This window comes from Eptatretus burgeri, chromosome 1 (assembly GCF_056783735.1).
Source record: "Eptatretus burgeri isolate ZD-2024b chromosome 1, Ebu_testis_v1, whole genome shotgun sequence".
In the NCBI taxonomy this organism is placed as follows: domain Eukaryota; kingdom Metazoa; phylum Chordata; class Myxini; order Myxiniformes; family Myxinidae; genus Eptatretus; species Eptatretus burgeri.
Window position 1 is genome coordinate 115,079,760 of NC_140961.1, and position 25,313 is coordinate 115,105,072.

Below are 25,313 nucleotides of genomic sequence, written 5' to 3' on the forward strand. Positions count from 1 at the left end.
CTTATCAAGTTCTCTTCTCTTTATATTCTTTTGTTTTTACACCTTTAAATCTAAGCTATTTCTTCAGTCCTAACAGATTCGACTTAGACAAGGTTGACTGTAGTTTTTACAACAGCCAGTGGCGTACTGTCGTACATGGTAGACAAAGCATTGGAGGGGCAGAGCATTGTTCACGAACAACACTCTGCCCCTCCAATGCTTTGTCTACTGAGTACGACGGTACACCACTGACAACAGCTCTAAGATGTGTAAATTCTTTCGTCAGATGCCAGGAAATCCCATATGAAGACCCTTTAAATATTTTTTTTTCCCTGGGGGAGGCCCCCCAAACTTCCTGCTAGGGCTCGGGCCTTTCGCCTTTGGCGGATGAAGCCCCCCTTTCCCCAAGATCCTGAATCAGCCCCTGCCAAGCCTGAGATATCTCAGGCACCATCTCCAGGGGAATACACAAGATGCTGGTTTATAGCCTTTTCGGATCGCTACTTAATAATAAAGGTCTAAAGTTGAAATGTAATGCCTTTCACTTCAGTTTCATTCTTACCTTGACAATGAATTCAGCTTCATTCTGATTTCCTGATTTGAACCAGACTGCTTCTTTGTCCAGCAATAGTATGATGCTATTGAACAATTGGTCCTTTGCATTTAGTCCCTGTGCCTGTGGCATGCCAGAACTACAATTCTTTTTCAGTCCCGAAAGATCAAATCTTCCTCGCCTTGCGCCTGCAGCCATGAGGATTTCAAAGGCATTCTTGGGCAGCTCAGCCTCAGACGTAGATGCCGAATCATCGCTGAGCCTGTGGCTGAAGTAACCCACGACGAAGCGATAACCGAAGTCATCTAAGATAGACACCTTTTCCGCCGCCAAAACGTCCGAAAAGGACCCTCCATCACTGCTAGACGCTTGCACGGAGGAAAGTATTGGAGCAGTGTCACAATTTACGTCTGCAATTCCCTGAATGATATCTCCAAGCCTCGCATCTTTGTCGCATTTTCGTAAGACGCTGAACAGTTTTTTAGGCCCAAGCATGCCAGTAATCTTGATAGAGTACGCGGCCATGTTGGAAACAACAGACGATGTACTGATCGAGCGAGGCGCAATATCTCTCCCTCGTTCAGATGATATGCAGAGCCGTTTCGCGCGCGCGCGCGCACGCACGCACGCACGCACGCACGCACGCACGCACGCACGCACACACACACACACACACACACACACACACACACACACACACGCAGCGAGCTAAACTATGACATATATGCATAGCGCAGCGTGCAGCAGGTTCTGTCCGAAACACTTCCGGGTTTTTGCGATCGCGATCGCAATCAACAAGATACTTGATATCGATTAAAAAAAAAAAAACCGTAGGGTCGGCGGAATTTTTAGGGTCGGGCGGGTTACGCCAATGCAACATTTTTTTTTTTTGGCCTTACGTATGCAATTATGCAATCAGAGAAGCGACAGGTCTTATGTGCAAATCTATAACAATAAATGTCAGTGTGTGTCAGTCAGTCAGTGTATGCGTCTCCTCCATCACTCCAAAACCATGACACCTAGGAGCCCAAAACTTTGCATGCATACGAAGGGAACTCCAAGGGAGTATTTGGGTAAAGTTAAGCACACACTTTGAAGATAACGGCTTGCCTTCCTGAAAGGCTTATCCTTGGTTAGCCCAACTTCACCTCGCAGGGGGTCAGAGCCACCATTTTGATCTGGCCTTCTAAAAATGCCTTGCCTTGGAAACACAATATACTCTCACAGACCAATTAAAGTATATAATCAAAATACGATTTTGTATTTGGGGATTGGATCTCGTGGACGAAATTAAATAAGTGTCGAAAACTGGTGTGAAATCTGAAAATGTAAAGAAATTACCTATTATTATCACTCAGTGTATATCTTATCAATTTTAAGTAAGGCTGTGTACCCTCCTTCTCCATATTTACACAAGAAAATGTGAAACTGCAAAAGCATTAAATTAAACTTTTCCTACTGTTCTGTTTTTCCACAAGTGTAACTTCAATGAATGCAACGAAAAATATACCCATCAGAGATGGGGAATCCCTCGCCAATGAAATAAATGTTGACGCCCAGCCAGCCGGAAGGACGGACGGACGGACGACCCGGGTGACAACAATATCCCCCTTCCGCCACGCAGCGGGGGATAAAAACTTAAGCAGGCAAAGGCTCCCGCAGCGTGAGCAGTGGGCATGGCAACCATGGCTCGGTTCTCTGTGAGGACATCCCCGGAGTGAGGAAGGCAAAATATATTGGAGGATTAGAATGAGTAAAGCAATGGGACAAGTGAATTATGAGTTCAAGAGATAATACAAAAATGTTCTCTGTGGCTACAAAGCAATGAATCCTCACACCACAGCAGGATGGCCGAGAGGTATGCACATACGCTCTATGCTGTCTTGCCTGGGTTCAACTTGTTTTACCTTTTTTGTGCGATTTGCTTCCATATAGGATGTTTTTTCATTTCATAAGGAGCTTGGAGGAGCAGTGTTATCTTCTGTATAAAAGTGAATGAGATGTTTGTTTGTGACGTTAATCGTTACAAAACTTTATAGAATCACATTTTTTTACCACGATACACCTTACTAGGGGATTCAGTTATAATTCATTTTCTCACAATTCAACTTGTATATAAAGCTGAGTTTGTGTCTGTGGGTCATAAGCGCCACACATTCTACAGGACACGCCTTCCCCTCACTCCACCAGCGTTATAAGCACCGCCCATTATCCAGGCTATGCCTTTCCCTCCACATAGCTCTGAGGATTCATAAGCCTCCGGTGAACATTTGAAGACTGAACAACGCATCTTCTATCATTAAATAAAGGTACCATTTTGAGGAAAAAGGTACATTTTGATTACAACTCAAACAAGGTAATGTATGTTTTTTGTGCAATGGTCGTGGCAGCGGTCTAATACACAGCGCCCAATGAAGGTACGTTCTCATGAAGCAGAGGAAAGAAAATCGTGGTCTTTCATTTAAACCCCCCCCCCCCCAAAAAAAAAAAACCTTTGCTTTTCGTCTGACTTTTCATGGCTAATAAACAAACTGATGGACATGTAATTCACATATTGAGTGAAATAAATAAACATTAAAATTGGCTTGGTAGTGAAATGCCTGTGGCCTGAGTCCGTCGTAAATTAGTCGGGAGGCTACTGGAGAAATTCCCGTGAGATATTTATTATGTACATATTTAAAAGATATACGAGATATTTATTATGATATTTTTATGTACTTTTTATATTCGAGATATTTATTTAAAAGTCAGGCGATGTGCACTTTAAAGAAGTTATGTCCATGCACACTTTAAAGTTATATGAAATGTCGACATCCACTTTTGTGCCCTCAACATCACCTCAGAGTTTATGTACATTTATAAAACTAAAACGCGTTGAAAACTGAAGAATGTACGTTTTCATTATAACGGAAATAGTCATCATTAATATTTGAAGTCTTTAATAGACAGCACTTGCCAAGCCAGTTGTTCTTTTCAACAGTTTCAAATGCAGTGTTTGCTTGAGTGCTTAAGCCACTTGGCGAGCACTTTACAAGAAATTTAGTAACTGAACACACGAGATTCATTACATAGTCATGAGGGTAAACATCTATACCATGACTTATTTTGGCCAGATTGATGAATTTGTCTCTCGGGGGAAGATTTCAACACAACATGTGGCAAGTTAGAGGCGACGAGGCAAATGAGATGCGGGTAGGAATCAAAAGCAGGTTTTATTTTAATTATCCATGTTTCCCTTACATGGTTAGTGCAGAAGAGAAATTACATTAGACATGCACAATTAGACATTTACACTCTCTTGCAGTTTATATAATGTGCTTAATGTTCTTGCTTTTGTTAAAACTCATATGCGTTGCGATTTCTGATGAACTTTTACATGGATTTGTTTAACACTGAATATCAAAAGTATTATGCTGCATATTATTTAATCCAACAGTTTAGGTATCTCTGTTTATGAAAAATTTACTCTTATGTTACCTCTCCAAAGTTGGATAAGAAATACAATGTACCCTTTTCCCTCCCTCCTCTCCTCTCCAAACTTCGATAAGAAATACAATGCACCCCTTTCCCTTCCTCATTTCCTCTTCGAACCTACACAAGAACCCTGCTTTGAGGACAAACGAATCAGAAGGGTTGTGCAACTGTTCATGAGTACCTCCCTTTTCCATGTACATGTATTAAAGATTTGAGCTCTGGTGCATCGATCCGAAGTTGGAGAATGGTTTCTTCGACATCTGAGACTGGGGTTTCTTCAACATGAGAAAGTCTGTGAAAATGCCTTTGTGGGAGGTGGGAGGTGGGAGGTGGGAGGGGAAAGGTGGAGGAGGGAGGGGTGGGGTGGGGTTGGAGAGGGGAAGGGAAGGTGTGGGGTGGGTGAGAATGCAGATGGGGGGGGTGGGAGGAGGAGGAGGAGGAGGAGGAGGAGGAGGAAGGGAAAAGGGTGGGAGAAGGGACCCGACGTTGTGTGGCAACGCTGGGTACATTTGATAGTATTAAAAAATAAACATGAGCAATGTGACACAAATTTAATTTACAGCTTTGGCTTGAGGCAGTAGTTTACTATTCGAAATAACAAGCATGTTGATGGGTCAATGAACATTTACCACCATTTTCTGAAACCGAGATCAAAGTTGCCACGTAGGTTTTCAGGTGCAGGTTCTGCCATAAGCTGTCAGAATGCGATTCAGTAAAGCATCTATCTGGCAAATTGATGCTGAAGAGTGAGCAACGAACAGCCTGCACACAACATAGCATGGGTAAATGGAGTCAAAGGCAAATTATTTCCTCATTATAAAATGGAATGTCTTGAAAAGAACAAACTTAACCCCCCATACTCCCAGACTCGCCGGCCTTGAGGTAGCTCACTGAAAATAGCCAGAGAGACGTTGACTCACACATACTCAAGCAGGTTACCAGGAAGAGATGGTCGAGATGTCATTGATTCACATTTTATCTAATATGCAATATCCAAAATGACGTATAAATGCGAAATGAGGCCTTTTGCACATGCCCTGTGTATGTGTGTTTTCAGAAAATCACACCTGCTGGCATGGGCACTTTTAACGTGCCATCGCCAGCACAAAATCTGTGATTCAAATAGTCTTTTAAATGTAATTTTCAGCATTCAGACAAAAAAAGAGTGGAATTGTCAGGATCGTTCACCATAATTGTTCTGTTCCTGATAGACTAGACAAGAAATTGGACAAGTATATTATCCAAGGAGTAAAAGGCATTTCTTAGTACAAGCTGTCAACAAGCCTTTCTCAGGTGAATTTGATATGCTGGATTTGAATCTGCTTGTTGCCAAGCTCGATTTTGCATCAAAAGCGCACAAAATGGCAAATTCAATATGGTATGCCTGGTGTTGGCTTAATGGTTAGGGTGGTGGGCTTTGGTTCCCAGAGTCCTGAGTTCAAATCCTGCTCAGCTGTTGAATTAATATCAGGTGGGGTTAACTCGGCCTGTCATCCTTCCGAGGTCTGCAAAATGAGTGCCAGCATGCTGGTATACTGTGTCGGAGTGGCGACCCATCCAGGATTGTGCCCAATAGCTAAGGAGACTGCATAGGCAGCACCAACGCTCTGTACAGAGTATGGTCCCAATCTACTCCTCCTCAATATGGCTACTGAAAAGGCATTATTTTGACAAATTTGATATTTTCATGATTACAATGGGATGAATTCGACTTCTGGAAGTTGTGCTTGTCATTTTAATACGCCCCACCTATATAAAACATTGTGCTGAGGTGTATCTATTGGCCACTACGTGGCTTTGTGGTCTGCACATGTGACCATGCAAGTTGCATTGAAAGTCAAGTCAAAAAAATCATTGATTGAAGCTACATTTCCCTCTAAATATATTTGTATGAAGCCCAATTTTATCAAATTGTTGCTGCAAGCAAATAGATAGATTTTAAATGAATGAATCTTCTTTTATTTGTTTTCAGAATTGGTAACGATGGAGCCGCTGTTGATGTTCAAAAGGCCACGTGAGGTGGAATTAGACGCCTGTATTTTCTGTCAGGAGGGCAACAACCCAAAAGACAACCCTTGAGATGGGGGTGAAAAGGGATTCATCTCAATAAAAATACAAGTAGGAGGAAACAACTGAAAGACAGTAAAAAACGAGAAGTAATAGAGGGACGAGAGGCTATGTTTATCCGAAGTGATGAGCCGAACCTGTACTGGCATAGAAGTTATAGCGAGTATACAAACAAAAACAAAAACGATCGTTTAGAAGCATTACAGTCTCATCGAGAAAACACAGCACCATCCTGTACATTCACACCAGATTCAGCTGGAGGATGAAGTAGCACACCAATAAGTCACATTAAGCCCATGGACTGGAGTTCTTTCATTTTCTGCCAACAGGTCAAACTCAAGGATGATGTCCCTCATGTAATGACATTTCCAATGAGCCATCAAATTCTGGAAGCAGCACAGTATGACCACATAAATGTTATGTATGACATATGATGTTAATGTGTCTGACCTCATAATAACTTCTAAATGTACAATTACCTCTTGTACTGCTGAGGTAATTATACTTCTGAATTCTGAAACTTATGAATGAATGTATATTTGTACTTTTGAATGTATAATTACCTCCACCACCAAAGGTGAAGGAGGTTATGTTTTCACCCCTTTCTGTCTGCTTGTTTGTTTGATTTTGTGCAGGATATCTCAAAAAGTTGTGGACAGATCTGGATGAAATTTTGTGGATAGGTTCAGTGTGTGACAAGGAAAAACTGATTAGATTTTGGTGAAGATCCTGATCCGGCTACAAGAATTTTTTGTGATTCTTCACCATGAGAGATAGGGCCAAAAATGATACAGAGCATATCTCAAAAAGTTGTGAACTGATTCAGATGAAACATGGTGGATAGGTTGTGTGTGTGTGTGTGTGACAACAACAAATTGATTCGATTTCGGTGAAGATCCGAATCCGGATCTGGAAACGAGAATTTTTCAAGTGATTCTTCACCACTGGAGAGATTAAAAAAAATAATAATAATAACTTTACCCCAAAAATGATAAACACCTGGAACCTAACATTCACGGTTCCAACATTCGCAGGTTCCACCTATTCACGGTTGATAACTTGCGACATGCTCCTACATTCATGGGAAATTTCCCCGTGTATTCGCAGTTTTCGTGGTGATTTTTTTTTTCACGAACTGCGAGCACAACAGTTTAAAACGAGAAGGGCGCTCAGTAGAGCGCATACCTCCGCCACACGAGGTCTGATCCACGAGAACATATCAAGCCCAATACATTTTTGAAATATCATGCTATACAGAATTATGTCGTTTTTGGCCCTATCTCTCAATGGTGAAGAATCACTGAAAAAATTAAATAATTATCGTATCCAGATCTTCACCAAAATCAAATCAATTCGTCCTTAGCACACACCCAACCTGTCCAAGTTTCATCCGAATCCGTCCACAACTTTTTGAGATATCGTGCTATATCTCGGTTGAGCACGATCTCTCATTGGTGAAGAATCACTAAAAATGATCAGATCTGGATCCGGAATCGGATCTTCACCAAAATTGAATCAATTCTTCCTTGTCACACACCCAATATGTCCACCAAGTTTCATTCAAAGCGGTCCAACAACTTTTTGAGATATCATGCTCTAAATCGTTTTTTGCCGAATCTCTCAATGATGAAGAATCACTTAAAAAATTCGAGTAGCCAGATCCGGATTCGGATCTTCACCAAAATCTAATCAGTTTGTCCTTGTCACACACCGAACCTCTACACAAAATTTCATCCGGATCCGTCTCCAACTTTTTGAGATATCCTGCACACAAACAAACAAATAGCAGACAAAGGGGTGAAAACATAACCTCCTTCACCTTCGGTGGTAGAGGTAAACATATCTTTCATGAGCCACTCAAAAAGCAGTGGATGATTGTGCAGCACAACACTGTTAGTACGCAAAAATATATCTTCCACAAGCCACGAACATGACCTGCTTCCTGTACGTGTATTGTAGCTTCGCGGATAAACAGTTTCGTGGGACGTCTCACCATATGCAATTTAAACATATGGTGCTGTACGTACTGTATTACAACTTTGCAGCATAAAAGTTTTGGGGGATATCTCACCAGTGTAATATGTCAATCCCAACAACGCCATCCCCTGTGAGTTACTTATGGAATGAAAACACCAACAGCATCCATTGATGTATCCAGTAATTACCAGGTCGCCACATACGGACATTCAGCACATCTTTGTGTAAATCACTATCTTGCTGTAAAGAATATGCTGTTTAAGGTTACCCCGTGGTTTCCCTCCTATCATCAAAGATTGGGGGTCCTGAAGGCTTTGCCCTAATCCCATCATCCGGTGAGCTGCCCTGCGTAGGGCAGCTGCAGAGGAGGTATTCCCACAGAGTGAGTTTTCAGAATTTTTTTAATGCTTCTGGAATGTTTTGCTTCTGCAAATACTTCTGCATGAGCTTCAACTTGATAGAGAGAAAAAAAAAAAAGTAAAAAAATTACATTACCTGTATGGGAGGGATTCTTCCAAATATTAGGATCAATGCATCAACTTTTATGAGCAAATACACATCCAAGAGCATCGACTATGATTGAAAAATGATAAGAAAGAAAAAAAAAATGCAAAAAAATAAAATGAAATAAGTTTGCACGATTACATGTGCTGGGCCTCCCATGTCCCCAGGGCTGGATGGGTGTAGGATTTTTTATGATGGTATCAAAGGGTGAAGATCTTGGTAAGCCATTGCATGCTTTAATCCTTATCTGGCACGCACAACACACATCCAGTTCACCCAGAAGGACATCGTTACTCGAGGTTTATGTGCGTGTGTGCCGAGTAATCCGAGGTAGACTACGCCATTTGGAAAGTCACGTATTGAAGAACCATGCAAGCCAAGAAGTATTTGCTTGCTACAATATTAAGTCGACAATCAGCTGTATTCTCGATCCATTTCTAAGCTGCCCTTTCATCGTTGCATCGCCCTTACACAGCCAGCAGTCGTGCTTTTCCCATTCAAAATGCTAGGTTTCTGCTAATGTTTGAGTCAACTTGCCTACTTTCCTCTGTGTTACAGCTCCTGGTTTCTCCTGCAATGGACCACCAAGACAACTTATGTTTGAAACTTTTAACTCATTTTTGAAGCAACACAACAGGCCAGCCAAGCCACCATTCGGAACAAAGGCAGGCCAATCAAGCAGAAAGGGTAAAGGAAAACACAAGATGAGATTTTTTTTTTTTTTTTTTTTTTTTTTTTTTTTTTGTATACCTTGGTCGAGGCTCGTATGAGAGCTAACACACAACTCACAGCAAGGAGGCATGAGACAAGAGGGGCGGGAGTGGAAGGGACAAAACAGTGGGGAACAGACACAGGTGAACTGTGGAAGGGAGAGGGATGGGGATGGGACGGGGAACATGGCGAGGGGAAGATGGACATTAAAGGGACTTTCAGGAAGGAAAGCAGGAGAATTGAAGGAAGTGGGCTTGGGTGGATTATCGGGGGTAGAAAAGTTCGAGGATTTGGATGGGGGAAGATAAGAGGTGGTGGTGAACAGCTGTTTTGAAAGCCTGGAGGGAAGAATGGGAAAGAATAGAGTGAGGAAGTTTATTCCAAAGGCGGGAAAAAAGAGGAATGAAAGAGTGAAGATGAGCAGTGATTCGTGATTTTGGTAGTTTTACCAGAAGGGGGTTGTTGGCGGACCTTGAGCGCCCTGTGGAAATGTGGTTGGGACAAATCACAGAGAGAGCAGGGGGGGCAAGGCTGGAGAGGAGTCGGTAGAAGACAGAAAGACCACCGACCAACCTGCGGTGATTGAGTGAGAGGCCCAAAGACTCAGCTTCATTGCGGGAGATGCCAATGATCTTAAAAGCCCTGGTTTCGACAGCGTGAAGTCGAGAAAGGTGGGAGGCAGGAGCACCAGCCCAGAGGGGAGAGCAGTACTCCATCAGGCTACGGACAAAAGCTTTGTAAGTGGTCAGGAGCTCAAGAGGGCCGAGGAAGGACTTTGCACGACGGAGGATTCCCAGTCGGCGACTGGCTTTTGAGGCAAGGTTGGAAATGTGACTTTCCCAGGAAAGGTCATGGCAGATAGTGAGACCCAGAAGCTTGAAAGAAAAGACTTCTTCCAGAGGATTGTTGAGAAAGTGGATGGGGGGTTTTGTAAACGGTCCTTTCGAAGAGACATAGTGAGAGTGTGAGATTTGTCTGGATTGAAAGACATGTTCCACGTGTTGGACCAGTTTGTGATTTTATCCAGATCTGCAGTGAGCGAAGAAGCTGCTGCTTGCTGGTCTGAGGGATGACAGATGGTACGGCAGAGGGTTGAGTCATCGGCAAAGAGAAATAGAGGATTTTCCAGAGAGTCCGAGAGATCATTGATGAAAACCAGAAAAGAACAGGGCCCAGAACGCTACCTTGAGGAACTCCAGCCTGCACAGGAAGAGGGGATGAAAGAACTCCATTTAGGGCCACACGTTGACTGCGACAGGAGAGGAAGTCTGCGAGCCATGAGTGGAGATGGCCTTGAATACCATGGGAAGAGAGTTTGGTGAGTAGGGCAGGGTGCCAGACTGTGTCAAAAGCACGTGATATGTCCAGGGATACGGCTCGGATTTCCTGTCTGGCATTGAGGACCTCCATCCATTGATGGGAGAGCAGTAGCAGCATATCTAGGGTAGAGTGACCTGGTCTGAAACCAAATTGATGATTGGAAATCAAGCCATTGGAGAAGAGGAAGGATTTCATGTCTGAAGCGATGATGGATTCCATAACCTTGCTGATGATTGGGAGAAGGCTGATTGGTCTATAGTTACAGGGATCTGTTTTTGCACCTTTTTTATGCAGGGCAGTGATGTTAGCAGATTTCTAAGCAGATGGCAGATGACCTTGGGAAAATGAGAGGGTGAATAGAACAGAGAGAGGGTGAGCAAGAGCAGAAGAGCAGGCTTTGAGGACACGTGGGCTGATGCCGTCTGGACCGGTTGCAGAATCTGACTCGAGGTTTGAAAGCAAGCTCTCCACCTTGTCAGGAGAAAAGGATACAGAGTCCAGGGACAGTTGGGTGCGACTGGGTAAAGTGGGTAGAGATAGTGATGGGTTTGGGACACAAGATTTAGCTGCAAACACCGAGTTTAGACATTCAGCTTTATCACGTGTGGAATCAGCAGTGCGGCCATTTGAGGTAAGGGGAGGGGATGGAGGGGGAACATACACCAGAAACAGATTTGATTAAACGCCACCAGGATTTTGAGGAGGGAGAGAGGTTTGAGAGTTCAGACTTGAGATGAGAAAGATGTTGTTTTCTGGCTCTCCTGAGGGTAGCTACACACTTGTTCCGAGCTTTGTGGAAAGAACTGAGATTGCTCTCAGTTGGGTTTGCTTTCCATGAGGCAAAGGCAAGTTGTTTCAGGACAACTGCCTCTGCCACAAGCTTCAGTAAACCAAGGGCGGGAGGAAGGGTAAGACAACTGAACACGAGAGGGGATAAATCTGTGCATGAGGGAGAGCAAGTTTCTTTGAAAGAATTCCCAGGATGAGTTGATGTTTGAGAAAGTAGTGATAGGAGACCAGTCTGTAAGTTTGATGGCTGCTCCGATACCCTGCCAGTCGGGTTGAGTGAAATGCCAGACTCGTGCGCGGTGAGGTGGTTCTCTGATAACAGCCAGAGAGATGTCCACTTTAACAAGGACGTGGTCAGAAGAACCAATTGGAGCGAAGGAAGAGCAGCAGATATTGTCAGGGAAATTTGTCAAAATCAGATCCAGAAGAGATGGAGTACCATTGGTTGAGATCCGGGTCGGGAAGTTGACCGATTGAGTCAGTCCCAATGAGTCACAGAAAGCTTTTGCTGATGTCCCATGGCAGGTGAGAGAGGTACCCACACCTAGCCAACTGGCGTGATGACAATTGAAGTCGCCACATAAGAGGAAGAGAGAGTTTGGATGAGAAGATAGAAGATGGTCCATGTTTTCGGAGAGTGAGGTGTAGATGGAGTCATCACTGTTCGGTGGACGGTACAGTACACATATAAACATGAGGTGGGAGTGGAGGGGAAGCCGAAGCCAGAGGTGTATTCCTGGGGGTGTGGGGGAGTGAGAGCAGTGCAGGGAGAGTGAGGAATAGAGTCTTTGATGAAGAGAGCAACACCTCCACCAGGACGAGGCTCAGGTCTGTCATACCGTAAGAGGGAGTAACCAGGGAGAGATACTTGGGAGTCAGACACGTCTTGGGAGAGGAAAGTTTCTGTTAGGCAGATAATGTCTGGTTTGTCAGTGGCAACCTGCATGGAAAGATCTGAAAGGTTTGAGCGAAGGCCCCGGATATTTGAGGTCCACACTTTTAATGAAGAGGTAGGGGAGGAGGCTTTGGGTGCAGGAGGTGGAGGGGGAGGGTAGGACGAGGGACGAGGGGGGGAGGTAAGGAGGGTTGCTGAAGGAGTGTGGGGTATTGCAGAATAGCGAGGGGAGGGGGCCGAATGAGGAGGAGAAAAGGCTCTGTGGTGCTGGGAGAGAGGGGGGACAAGAGACAAGGAAGATGGCAGTTGAGTATTTGAGGAGGTGGAGTGAAGAGATGGAGGTGAGAGGGCAGTGGAGGGAGGCAGGTTGGTGGATGAGAGGGGGGCAACTTAGAGAAGGAAGAGTGAGGGGGATGAAAGGTGGGAGAAAGGTGAGGGGGGAATTTTGAAAGAGGTGAGAGGGAGGCTTGGAGGGAGAAGAGAGGGATGGTTGCTTTGAGAGTGAGAGTGAGGGGTGAGGGGGGTGAGTTGGCACTGAAGTTGGAAAAAAAGAATGGTTGATGGAAAGCGAGCATCCATGGCAAACTGTGGTTTTTAAAAGTTTTAGGTCAGAGATGCGATTTAACACAATTCTTGATGGATGCAATGAAGGCGAATTCAGAGCATGGAGAGAAGAAGCGCTGTAATAGTTGGATTATTAGGCAAGGAATGAAGGAGAGGTCGAAATGAAAGCAGTCTGTTGAAATAGCAGAAGAGTAGTGCATTGTGAAACAGTAAAGAGTACCACATGTGTGAGAGAGGAAGATGAAGCATCATAAGATCGTTTTTGTTGTTAATATTAATGTATGAGAGAGTTCAACAGATTAGGTCATGGAAAATGTAAAAAAAAAAAAAAAGAAATCGAGGAAGACGAGGAGGAAGTTAAGAGGAAGAAGAAGTAGCAGAATCGGGAGAAGGTGAGCGTGTTGTTGTTGTTGTTGGGTATTTTTTTTTTTTTTTTTTTTTTTTGAGATAAGAAAGAGATTAGTTGGGAGAATGGGGATGTTTGGAAAGTGGGGAGGATGAAAATTGAAGGTAATGGGGAGGATAGAAATTGAAGGTAATGGGGAGAAAAAAACAAACAAACAAAAAAACGATCGAACACCAAGTGGAACCGTAGGCCTCAAGCCTAGGACTAGGCCTCAAACACCAGGTAAGAACGTCGACATAAATACTCACAAAATAGCACGATTTTTGAAACAAAACCGAACTAGGAACACACATTAACATGTAGGTGAGAAAATTAAACAGTTAAAACGGGACAAATAACAACCGGAACTTAACTTTGAGAATGTCAGCAGGGAGCCCCGAAGGAGACCTCTTGCCGCTCAAAACCGGAACCGGAAGTCACAGTGGGAATTCACATTTGACACAGTGGGAATTGTTTGGAACAAAGGTGAACATGACAGCAGGGACTACATCCTCCACAAAGCCACTTCCCGTTTCATGCGGTACTCCGAGTGACCTGCTTCCAAAGCCAAGTAAAGTACTTTGGATCTCAATATTGCCATTGATTGTCCACGTTTGTTTGTGTCAATTGCTGTTTGTTTTGTGTGCTCATTACAATATATCGTCTGTGCCTGTTTAATTATCTTGATCTTGTGTGTCTACCTCAACTGGTTAGGTTTACCGATTTTTTTCCTCTGGCTCACACAACCTGTAGCCGTTCTTTCCTCCATCGTCTCTCACCATCCAAATTCCCAACACAGCTCCAACTCCTTCCTCATACCTTCCATTAAAAAACAACAACAAAAAACAAGACCACTGGACCTGCAGATTATCTGGGCCTTGGTCTCATGTTGTAACCCAAATTTGGTATCATTCTTCAGGAAGGAAAACAGGGAATTTGAAGGAGGTGGGCTTGGGGTGGATTAACGGGGGTAGGTAGAAAAGATTATGGTTTTGGATGGGGAAAGATATGAGATGGTGGTGAACAGCTCTTTTGAAGACCTGAAGGGAAGAGTGGGATTGAAGAGAGTATGGGAGTTTGTTCCAGCGACAGGAAAAAACAAGAGGAATGAAAGAGTAAAGATGAGCAGCAATTCTTGACCTTGGCAGTTTCACCAGAAGGTGGTTGCTGATGGATCTTGAGCACCCTGCTGACATCTTACGGAGACACAGCAGAGACTGAGGGTGCAAGGGGTGCAAGGCAGAGAGGAGGTGGTGGATGATAGAAAGACTACCAACCTGCCTGCCAGTGAGAGATTGAAAGAACCAAAGATTCAGCGTCATCATGGGAGATACCAATGATCCTAAATAAAAAGCCTTGATTTCCAGTGTGAAGCCAAGCTCGGTGTGAGGCAGGAGCACCAGTTCGTGGGAAGAAGAGTTCTCCATCATGTTATGATGAAAGCTTCGTATGTGGTTAATAGTTCAGGTGTGCCAAGGAAGGACTTTGCACAACAGAGGATTCCAAGTTAGCGACTGGCTTTGGAGGCCAGAAATGTGGCCTTCCCAGGAAAGATCATGGCAGATAATGAGGCCCGAAAGCTTGAGAGACAGAACTTCAAGACGATTGTTGAGAAAATAGAAGGGGGGTATTCCAGACGGTCCTTTCAGAGAGATATGGTGAGTGTGGGATTTGTCAGCATTGAAGGACATGTTCAAATGCTTGACCAGCTTGTGATTTTAGCTATGTCTGCAGAAAGTAAAGAGGCTGTCTGCCAATCTGAGTGAGGAGAGATGGTACGGCAGAGGGTGGAGTCATGAGCAAAAAGATGAGGACAAAGTTCAATTTTCATCTCATCAGACCCCAAAATATTTGGAAGCATGATCTCAGTCTTTGACGTGTATTTTCGCAAACTCCAGGTGTGCTGTTTTCTCAAGAGTGGCTTCCGTCTGGCCATCTCCCATAAAGCCTAGATTTGTGAAGTGCTGCAGAGACTGGTGTCCTTCCGGCAGGTACTCCCATCTCAGCTAAAGTACTCTCTAGTTCTGTCAGAGTGGTCATTAGGCTCTTGCTCACCTGCATGACCAAGGTCTTTCTTGCCCGGTTGCTCAGTTTGGTCAGAAGGCCAGCTCCAGGAAGAATCCAGGTAGTTCCATATCATTTCCATTTCCTCATGATGGAGCCCACTGTGCTCTTGGGAACTTTCAACACTCGAGAAATTGTTTTATACCCTTCCCCAGGTCGATGCCTTCTCACATTTCTATCTCGGAGTTCTATGGACAGTTCCTTGGACTTCATGAGAGAGTTTTTGCTCTGACATGCACTGTCAACTGTGGGGCATTATATCGAAAGGGGAGTTTCTTTCAAAATCATGTCCAATCAATTGAATTGGCTGCAGGTGGACTCCAATCAAGTTTGGGAGATATCTCAATGATGATCAAAATAAATTGGAAGCACCTGAGCATAATTTTAAGTGTCATAGCAAAGGGGTTGAATACTTATTGATGCAAGACATTTCAGCTTTTGATTTTTAATAAATTTGTAAAACTTTCTCAAAACATCTTTTCACTTTGTCACTATGGGGTATTTTGTGTCAATCGATGACAAAAAATAGAAATTCAAACCATTTTAAATTCAGGCTGTAACACAACAAAATGTGACAAAAGTCAAGGGGTGTGAATACGTTCTGAAGGTACTTATCACATATACTGAACCAATCCCTGAAGTCATTCAGTCCTGAAACGATTTCTTCTTTTCTCTCATCTCCACTTCTTTTCTTCCTCCGCTCTCACTCGATCAGGTAAAATCTTTTGGATTCCAATTTTATGTTTAATCTTCCTACATTGTCATTTCCAAATGTCTTGCTTCCCGACTGCTTCCTGATTCCGTTCCTTTCTATTTAATTCCAAAATCGCTCACAAAACAACAAACTGTCTCCCAGTGTTCATACAGCACTGTGTTTCTTTGTTCCCTTGATCACGCATCCTGATATCAGTCTTCATCTTTCTGCTATCAGTCTTCATCTTTCTGATTTTGGAATTCACAAAATAAATTTGTTTAGTGCAGGAGTACATTTGAAAACTCTTACTTCAGTGCCGTCCCACCACATCATCTCCATTTCAAGCCCAGGCTCCTTTCCCTACCCTTGCCGTGTCCACCAAATTTTGAGTCCTTCCACACGATGTTCGACTTTCATGTGTCCGTTCGTGCTCCGCCATCCCGAGCCAGCCGTTCGTGCGCCGCCCACCCGAGCCAGCCGTTCGTGCGCCGCCCACCCGAGCCAGCCGTTCATGCGCCGCCGTCCCGAGCCAGCCGTTCGTGCGCCGCCATCCCGAGCCAGCCGTTCGTGCGCCGCCATCCCGAGCCAGCCGTTCGTGCGCCGCCAACCCAAGCCAGCCGTTCGTGCGCCGCCATCCCAAGCCAGCTGTTCGGGCGCTGCTATCCCGAGCCAGCCGTTCATGCTCCGCCATCCCGAGTGAGTCGTCCGTGCCCCGCCATCCTGAGCGAGTCGTCCGTGCTTCGCCTTCCCGAGCGAGTCATCCGTGCTCCGCCATCCCGAGCGAGTCGTCCGTGCTCCGCCATCCCGAGCAAGTCGTCCGTGCTCCGCCATCCCTCGCGAGTCGTCCGTGCTCCGCCATCCTGAGCGAGTCGTCCGTGCTCCGCCATCCCTCGCGAGTCGTCTGTGCTCCGCCATTCCTCGCGAATCGTCCGTGCCTTGCCATCCCTTGCGATTCGTCTGTGCCCCGCCATCCCGAGCGAGTCGTCCATGCTCCGCCATCCCAAGCGAGTCGTCCGTGCTCCGCCATCCCGAGCGAGTCGTCCGTGCTCCACCATCCCTCGTGAGTCGTCCGTACCCCACCATCCCGAGCAAGTCGTTCGTGCTCCGCCATCCCTTGCGAGTCGTCTGTGCCCCGCCATCCAGAGCGAGTTGTCCGTGCCCCGCCATCCCCCATGAGTCATCCGTGCCCCGCCATCCCCCGCGAGTCGTCCGTGCCCCGCCATCCCGAGGGAGTCGTCCGTGCCCCGCCGTCCCGAGCGAGTCGTCCGTGCTCCGCCGTCCCGAGCGAGTCGTCCGTGCTCCGCCGTCCCGAGCGAGTCGTCCGTGCTCCGCCGTCCCGAGCGAGTCGTCCGTGCTCCGCCATCCCGAGCGAGTCGTTCGTGCTCCACCATCCCGAGTGAGTCGTTTGTGCTCTGCCATCCCGAGCGAGTCGTTCGTGCTCCGTCATCCTGAGTAAATCGTTCGTGATGAACACGATCCCGACGGCATGAGACGTTCCAAGGTGCGGAGGGAGATTGAGAATGTCCTGAAAGGAGGTCCACGAACAGAAAATGAAGGCAGCCACTCAAGTCTCCGTTGTGAAGTTCTTCAAAGAAATTCCAAGCAATTGAGCCTCTATTTCATCTTCTCAGCCTTCACCCTCAACTGGACAGCCTGCCACACCCAAATAAGCCTGCTGCAAGCATTATGTACTGTATCCAACCCCAATCATGGCAACACTTATTATAAAAGTCATTCATTTTAATGTTTTTACTTGTTATAAGTTTCATTTATGCATTGTTTACTGCTTCTTTGAGGTTTTTATGTCGGTCTTCAATCTTAAAAGTTTGAAATCTTCCCCATTTCGAACATAGCCCACATTTTTACATATTAAATCTTGCCCTGTAACACGTTAACGGCTAACACGGCGTTCCGTGGGAACGCACCCCCCATGTTATTCAAGGGTCACCTATACTTGGTTGAAAAAAAAAGAGAACATGTACTCCTGGATACCACTAAGTAGCGTTTGTGGCCTACGTTAGCACATTCTGTGCAGACAAACACGATCAAACAGACAAACAAATGGATCCAAATGCAATTCCCTCTCCTTTGGCAAGGTTAAAAAAAAAAAAAAACTTCAGATCAAGGGGTGCAGCAGAACATACTTCTGCAGAATGCAGTTCATATACATAAAATTTGTTTTAACAAGACTATTTTTTAACATTTTTTGTATATAGTCAAGGTAAATGAAAATGCTGTTTGTTTTATTAGGTAATCAGATTAACACAAGTGAACTATATGCAACTATACTCCCATTAGCATAGAGACATATACAATCATTTCAAGTTAGGTTGAATGAAGATTTGAACCCCAATATTTTTCATTTATTTATTAAACATTTTTGCTTGTACCTGAAAAGGAAGATTGAGAAATTGTGAAGGCAAAGGTTTGATCTGCACCAAAGGAACATTGGTCGTGTCCCCATAATCCAAGAACAACACCTCCCAAGTTGTCTCATTCACTGGTTCAATGAGCTTCCCTCTGTACCACCTGGTATGCACAGGGAGGCAAGAACAAACATGAGAAAACCACGCAATTGGAAGATATCTGAGAATACAGCAAGCTTTGAAGTGTTGCGACATCCCCAGGAAACCAGAAAGAGCAATCGGAGATTGCAGACCATCGTCAGGACTTGTTTTGTGTGGTGCTTGTTTGGTTTCATGGTACATAGTTTATAGATGTACTCACATTCCAATTGTGATCTATCTATACTACAAGAGGTGTGTGTGTGTGTGTGTGTGTGTGTGTGTGTGTGTGTGTGTGTGTGTGTGTGTGTGTGTGTGTGTGTGTGTGTGTGTGTGTGTGTGTGTGTGTGTGTGTGTGTGTGTGTGTGTGTGTGTGTGTGTGTGTGTGTGTGTGTGTGTGGGGTCATTTTTCCCGGATGGCTGAACAGATCTTTGTCAAACATTCAAAGGTTCATCAGCGAGTGCAGGGGAGCCTTCGCCTCTGTTGCTCAGTGAAAGGAAATATTAAATGATCCCTGACCCCATTCCTTAGTGGTTGCAGGGGATTGTTTTAGGCCATCACAAAAAAAAAATTCAAAATTTTATTTCTTCAAAGGGCAAACAAGGATTTAAGGTGCAGGAGGAGGCCTTTCGGACCATTGTGCCTGCACCACACCAATACCAGATTTAATAAATCTGTCAATACCCCTTCCCTTTCATGTGCAGCCTTTTGGCTGCTGCACTGGTGCTCATTTCACCAACCTCGGAAGGATGACAGGCTGAATCAACCCCTTGGTGTTAATTTAGCGGCCAACAGGGCTTGATCTCAGGACCCAAGGATCCCAAGCCACCACCCTAACCACTAACCCAACACCAGGTTACAAGAGCAGGAATTAAAACGGCAACGGGCAATGCCGGGTATGCCAGCAAGTATCACTCGATTAAAAAAAGATAACGTGTAATACTGGCTCTCACTAGGTAGTGTTTGTGGCCTACATTAACACATTATGTGCTGACAGACAGTCAGACAGACCCAAATGCAATACCCTCTCCTCTGGTGAGGGTATCAATTTGGTCAAAAGATAACCAGACAATCAAATGACATTGTGACATAAAATCATACTTAACAAAACCTTTGTGGACCATCCCAAACTGGGATAGGGCCTTCTTTCGAAAAAAAATTGTCAAATCATGCAATGCTTCTTGTCTCACCGAATGAGAAATGCAAGACCTAATGACAACACAATGGGTCTTGTATGAAATCCAACAACAAGATGATTTTACAATGATAGCAGAAATGATGCTTGGCAAATTGAGTCAAACCCCCCCATCCACAAACAAACAGCTTTTGTATCGTTCACACAAATTTTCAGGAGTCAAACATTTCTCCATCACAGAAGGTATCTTTCCAGACCATCCATACAAGTTCATATACAACCGTGCACATTTCCCCGATGCATGCACGTTCATACTTTTTGTCCAAAGGAAATTGGGCGAGGCACAAATCTTGCTTTTGAAGTGAAACCGTTTCATCTTGCTTCATCTCAACCCCTCCAAGCTCATTCAACTTGTCGTGCAGCTCATCCAATCTGAACATAGATAAGTGATAAACAAACCAGGTAAGTGTGAAAATGTACAGGATCTTTGTGATCCAATTGCAAGTATTTTACAGACTTCCTATCTATGTAAATGAAATAGTTCTAAAGTAAGAGCGATGTCATTCCTATAATAACAACTCTTGTAATAATGTAATGTTTGATCAAAGCTGAAGAGAGATAAACAGGAATACAAGATAGGTTATATTTTTCTATTCCAAAGAAAGATGATTAATATGGTGTGAACTGGAAGGGCACTTGGTAGAGCACATAACTCCACCAGGCTGAACAGCTTATACTTTGTATCCCACTTTTATGCCAAACCTGCATCCGGACCTGAACCAAAATCTAATGAGCTTGTTCTTGTGATGAGCAATGTTATTTTGAACATACAACTCTTGTAAGTATCAGTGCAGGGCCTGTTCAAAGTAAGAGCGAGTCCACCGATCTTCAAGTATCACCCATTCTCTCTATCAAGATGTCAAGGCATTCATTCACCACAGCCTTGAAACTCTCTGTCTGCCAGTCTGCAGAAGAGTTTGGGAACCGGGAAGCTGGGAGGTGATTCGGTGTAGACAATTCTCTCATCTGGTGCTCGAGAACAAGAAAGGCAACGGGAGAGAAGATGCCAAGGAAGAAGGAGGCGCTGAGGTGAAAGTCGGCGAAGTGGCCTCAGCTGGAGCGGAATCTCATCACTTGGGTCCGAGAGAAGAGAGCAGAGGGTCACGCCATCTCAACATTGCTCTCAAGCTGAAGGCAAGGAGCTTCGCAAAGGAGGATGACATAGGGGATTTCATGGTCAGACCATCGTGGGCCCACAGGTCCATGGCACACCATGATCTGTTAGTTTGTCACCGCGCACACATCTCCCAACATCTACGTGATGACACGGCTGATAAGACTATGTATTTCTAATCCGACATCATTAAGCTTCGCCGGGAGCATGAATGTGTGATTGCATTTGATATGATCGAGACCTCTCTCGACTGGTTGAATGCTATCACCTTAGATATATTAGCAATAATTGTTAGCCCTATCTTCCCGGCACTTGTTTAGACTCTTTTGAGATGTTCTTGCACTTGCTCAATTTCTTCTGACAATAAGGTTATGTCATCCATAAAGTCAAGATCAGTAACAACCTCCAGTTTAACTCTTCTACTTTTGTTTGTTCTAGTATCTAGTTGGAACCCCAATTCCTCCTTCCCTCTTATGACGCTTGTGAGTGCGTAATCAAGAACTGTGACAAACAGGTAAGGGGCAAGGATGTCTCCCTGGAGTACTCTGGCTAGAATTTTGAAAAGCTGTGTTTCTCCATCGGGTGAGATGATCTTTGCATATGTATCCCTTTACATATTCGAAATTGCCTTCACAAGTTGATCAGATAGTCTACATGCTGGTAGGATCTATGCCTGGTGTTGGCTTAAGGATTATGATGGTGGGCTTGGGATCCAAGGGTCCCGAGTTAAAATTCCACTCTGGCATTGAATTAATACCAGGTGGGGTTGACTCAGCCTGTCATCCTTCCGAGGTCGGCAAAATGAGTACCAGCTTGCTGGGATGATTGAGCCATTCAAGTATCCTATGTCAGAGAGGCGACCCGTCCAGGATTGTGTCCAATAGCCAAGGAGACTGCTTCGGCAGCAACAATGCTCTGTGCCAGAGTATGGTCCCAACAGATGGATGGATGGATGGAGCATGAATATCCCCTTGGCAGGGTTGAGAACGCCGACCAGACCTCCCCCCCCCCACCGCCACCCCTTATCTTCGACATACCGAGAGGGACCACCATTGCAGTGAAGGGGGAGCGTACAGTGACGATCAACACTACCTGCCACGATAAGGACCGGATTTCACTGTCATGTGATTCACTGTCATCTGATTTACTGACACCTGATTCACTGTTAGGACCGATTCACCAACTCACAGCCCTCATCAACTATGGGACCACCCTCATGCACAAGGAGTCTCTCTCATTGTTTGCCTGGGGCAGTCCCAATAAAGAGTCTTTTGCCCCTCTCTCGGGTTCTACAGCAGACTGCCATTATGGCGACCACCAAACAGTCCATGATGTTGTCACTTCTAAAGCACGTAGTGCTTTCCCGTACCTTTTATGCTCATAGGCTCTCGCCTGGCCTCACCTACACAGAAAGTTTTCCACAACAATCTTATCCTATCTGCAATTTCATGGATGCTCACTGCATCCTCAGTGCATGTTTTACAAGACAACTTACTTCTGACAAATAGCTATTACAGGGTGTCAACCTAAGTTACGTGATCACAGTCCACACTATTGTAAAGACAATCTCACAATGGATGCCCCCCCCCTCCCCACACCTCCTTCCACGTAACAATTCTTTCACAACCTTAGTGTTCAACCTCACTTCAACCAAAATAACCACATCCAGCCTCAGTGGCTGAATGGTTTGAGCATCCCCTCTGAATCTGGGAGGTTGGTGCTTCAAACTCCAGGTAAGTCACATCAAAGACTTTAAGAAAGGTACCAGTTGCTTCCTTGCTTTATGTTGAGCATTTAAAAAGGCGAGAGCAAGGATAAACAACCATAAGTTGGGAATAATAGTGCAGGCTTTGATGGGCTAATGACCTCCTCCTGCGTCGGAGTTCCTTGCAGGGGAACTCATTACCAGGAATGCAATCAATGTCAGACATAATTGTGCATGTGATGACATCGGCTATCAGACCTGCACGCTTGGTTCATATCACAGACAATCCCTTACCTGTACAATTTATACATAATAGGTATAAATAAATAACCATGCCTCCAATTTCCAGCAAAAAATCTTTACTGACCTGGGCAGGAGCTCTTTCTTCTGTATGTAGAACAGCAATGGAGAATCAAAAGCAGATACAATCACTGGCAAAGACAGCCCGGTTTCCTGAATAACTTCATATTTAGGACATTTTGTTTCTTGGTCGGCAATTTCAGTTCGGGTCGTTGGAGATCCAGGCTTGGATACAGACTCTTTTTGCATACCACTGCAACCACAGAAACATTTAACAGGATGCAGAGAGCTTCCATCTTAGATAACATGGTCTCATTAATTAGCAGTAAAAAGGTCCAACAAATGTATCAACATGTGAATTTAAGGGTTAAATAAAAATCTGAAGGCTTACTTTTCACACACACACATACACACACACACACACAAAAAAAAATTATATATATATATATATATATATATATATTTTAAGGACAGCATGTACTTCCATAAGCAGCGAGTCGACTCAAATAAGAAATGGATGACAAACAGCAAGGTTCACTGCAGGTGATAGAGTACTCAGGAAAAACATGGACGTGGGACAAACAAAAGCCACATAGGTGGAGGGCTGGGTGTAATGCTCTGCCACGTAGTAGCACAAGCAACAGAGGATGTGTGGACTGTCGGCGAGACGAGCTGATTGCGAGTAAAAAAAGTGTGGAGAGCACCAGAAGAACCCCGGCCGATACACATTGGTGCAGACTCCTTCTCCCGATTGTACAACATCCTGGCTGAACGCTCGGATGAACCGTCTACAAGCGATCGTGCCGGACCCTTTAATAACTACTGGCATGTGATATCGCCGAGACTCCATTAAGCCACACTCTTTGCTGGCCACAGCACGTGATCTCAAGGATCCAACTGAGTGCTGGCTCTCAAGCTTCTTAATGTCACACGTGGGGAATCGCCTTAAGGTGCGCCATTACATGAGGCATGCAATTAATAAAATGTTGGAGGAATGAGAGTGAATGAATGAACATGTACTCGTATGAAGATACGCAATTTGGTCTGGTTGTCTGTCTGTTTGTCTGCATGTCTGTGGCCAATGCATTCAGTTGGTACTCATCCAATCTCAAGCAAACTTTCCAGGGGGGCTCAGGGTCACAAGACAAAAGTTTCAGCTACTTGGTTTGCAGAAGGAGGGTGTGGGGTGGGAGAGTTGTCGCAAATTCTCCACGAAAACGTGTATTGTGTCATGCTTGTTGCAGTGGTGCTGGGAGAGGGTATTACGAGTGATGCTTTAGAGGCCTTAATTTTATCATGAGTAACAAGAGGATTTTGTCTTATTAAATAAAGCACTCACTTAGCCTATGTTCCTTTAGACTTGACTGCAACAAATTAGGACTAATTCGTATGTTTTATTTCCTGTTTCCGCCTTGGAAAAACGTCATGTTTAGGTGTGCAGATAGCAGCTTCAGCATTTCCCAAGACCGCTTCAAATAACAACAATGATAATATAGCATATCATCATCAACAGTAATAATAATTGGCAATAATAATAAGGAAAATAACATGACACAGATGTCATGACACAGAAGGCAGATGAAAATAGAGCAATATTGGGAAAGAGAAACAACGATACGAGACTATCAATTGTGATAACTAATTGTGGTGGGATAATTACCAGATGACTGTTCTATCACAAATTAGGAAATGTCTAATTAATCCCCTTACACCCGTCCCCCTTTCCAGGCCCAGGCGCGCACACGGACTCATTGTATCATGCCAACATGTGATGCATGGGTTCTGACCAATATAAACACATCCTCCCTAATTAGGCATCCATGACACAGTTTATGATTTTTTTTTTTCTTCACAGAAGCAAGATATTTCATTTGTAACTCAAAGGGCACTCGGTAGAGCACATACCTCTGCCACGCAATGCCTGATCCACGAAAACATATCGGACCCAATACATTTTTGAAATATCATGCTACATATTGTTTTTGGCCGAATCTCTCAATGGTGAAGAATCACTTGAAAAATTAAATAGTTTTCGAATCCGGATTTGGATCTTCACCAAAACACATACAATTCATCCTTGTCACACATCCAACGTGTCCACCAAGTTTCATCCGAATCCGTCCAACTTTTTCAGATATCGTGCTATATATCAGTTTTGGCCTTTTCTCTCAATGGTGAAGAATCACTTGAAAAATTCTCGTATCCAGATCCGGATTCGGATCTTCACCAAAGTTGAAGTGATTCATCGTGGTCGCATACCCAGCCTGTCCACCAAGTTTCACCCAAATCCGTCGACAACTTTTTCAGATATCGTGCGACATATCATTTTTGGCCCGATCTCTCAATGGCGAAGAATCACTTAAAAAATTCTAGTAGTCGGTTCCAGGTCTGGATCTTCACCAAAATCTAATCAGTTCATCCTTGTCACACATGGAACATGTACACAAAATTTCATCCAAATCCATCCACAACTTTTTTAGATATCCTGTGCACAAACAGGCAACCAGCTGTGTAAACA

At 44.4% G+C, this 25,313-nt stretch overlaps 1 protein-coding gene across 1 annotated transcript in view; it reads right to left on the reverse strand.

Moving 5' to 3' along the window:
• The window catches only part of LOC147035231 (uncharacterized), a 326,073-nt gene that overhangs the window by 70,659 nt on the left and 230,101 nt on the right, over positions 1-25,313 (reverse strand). Inside the window, exons 24-27 of the mRNA XM_085895787.1 lie at positions 22,863-23,048; positions 19,932-20,048; positions 18,367-18,505; positions 4,636-4,768 (exon numbers count right to left, since the gene is read on the reverse strand). Of these exons, the coding sequence (XP_085751913.1) occupies positions 4,636-4,768; positions 18,367-18,505; positions 19,932-20,048; positions 22,863-23,048 (575 nt within the window). The remainder of the gene's footprint in view (positions 1-4,635; positions 4,769-18,366; positions 18,506-19,931; positions 20,049-22,862; positions 23,049-25,313) is intronic.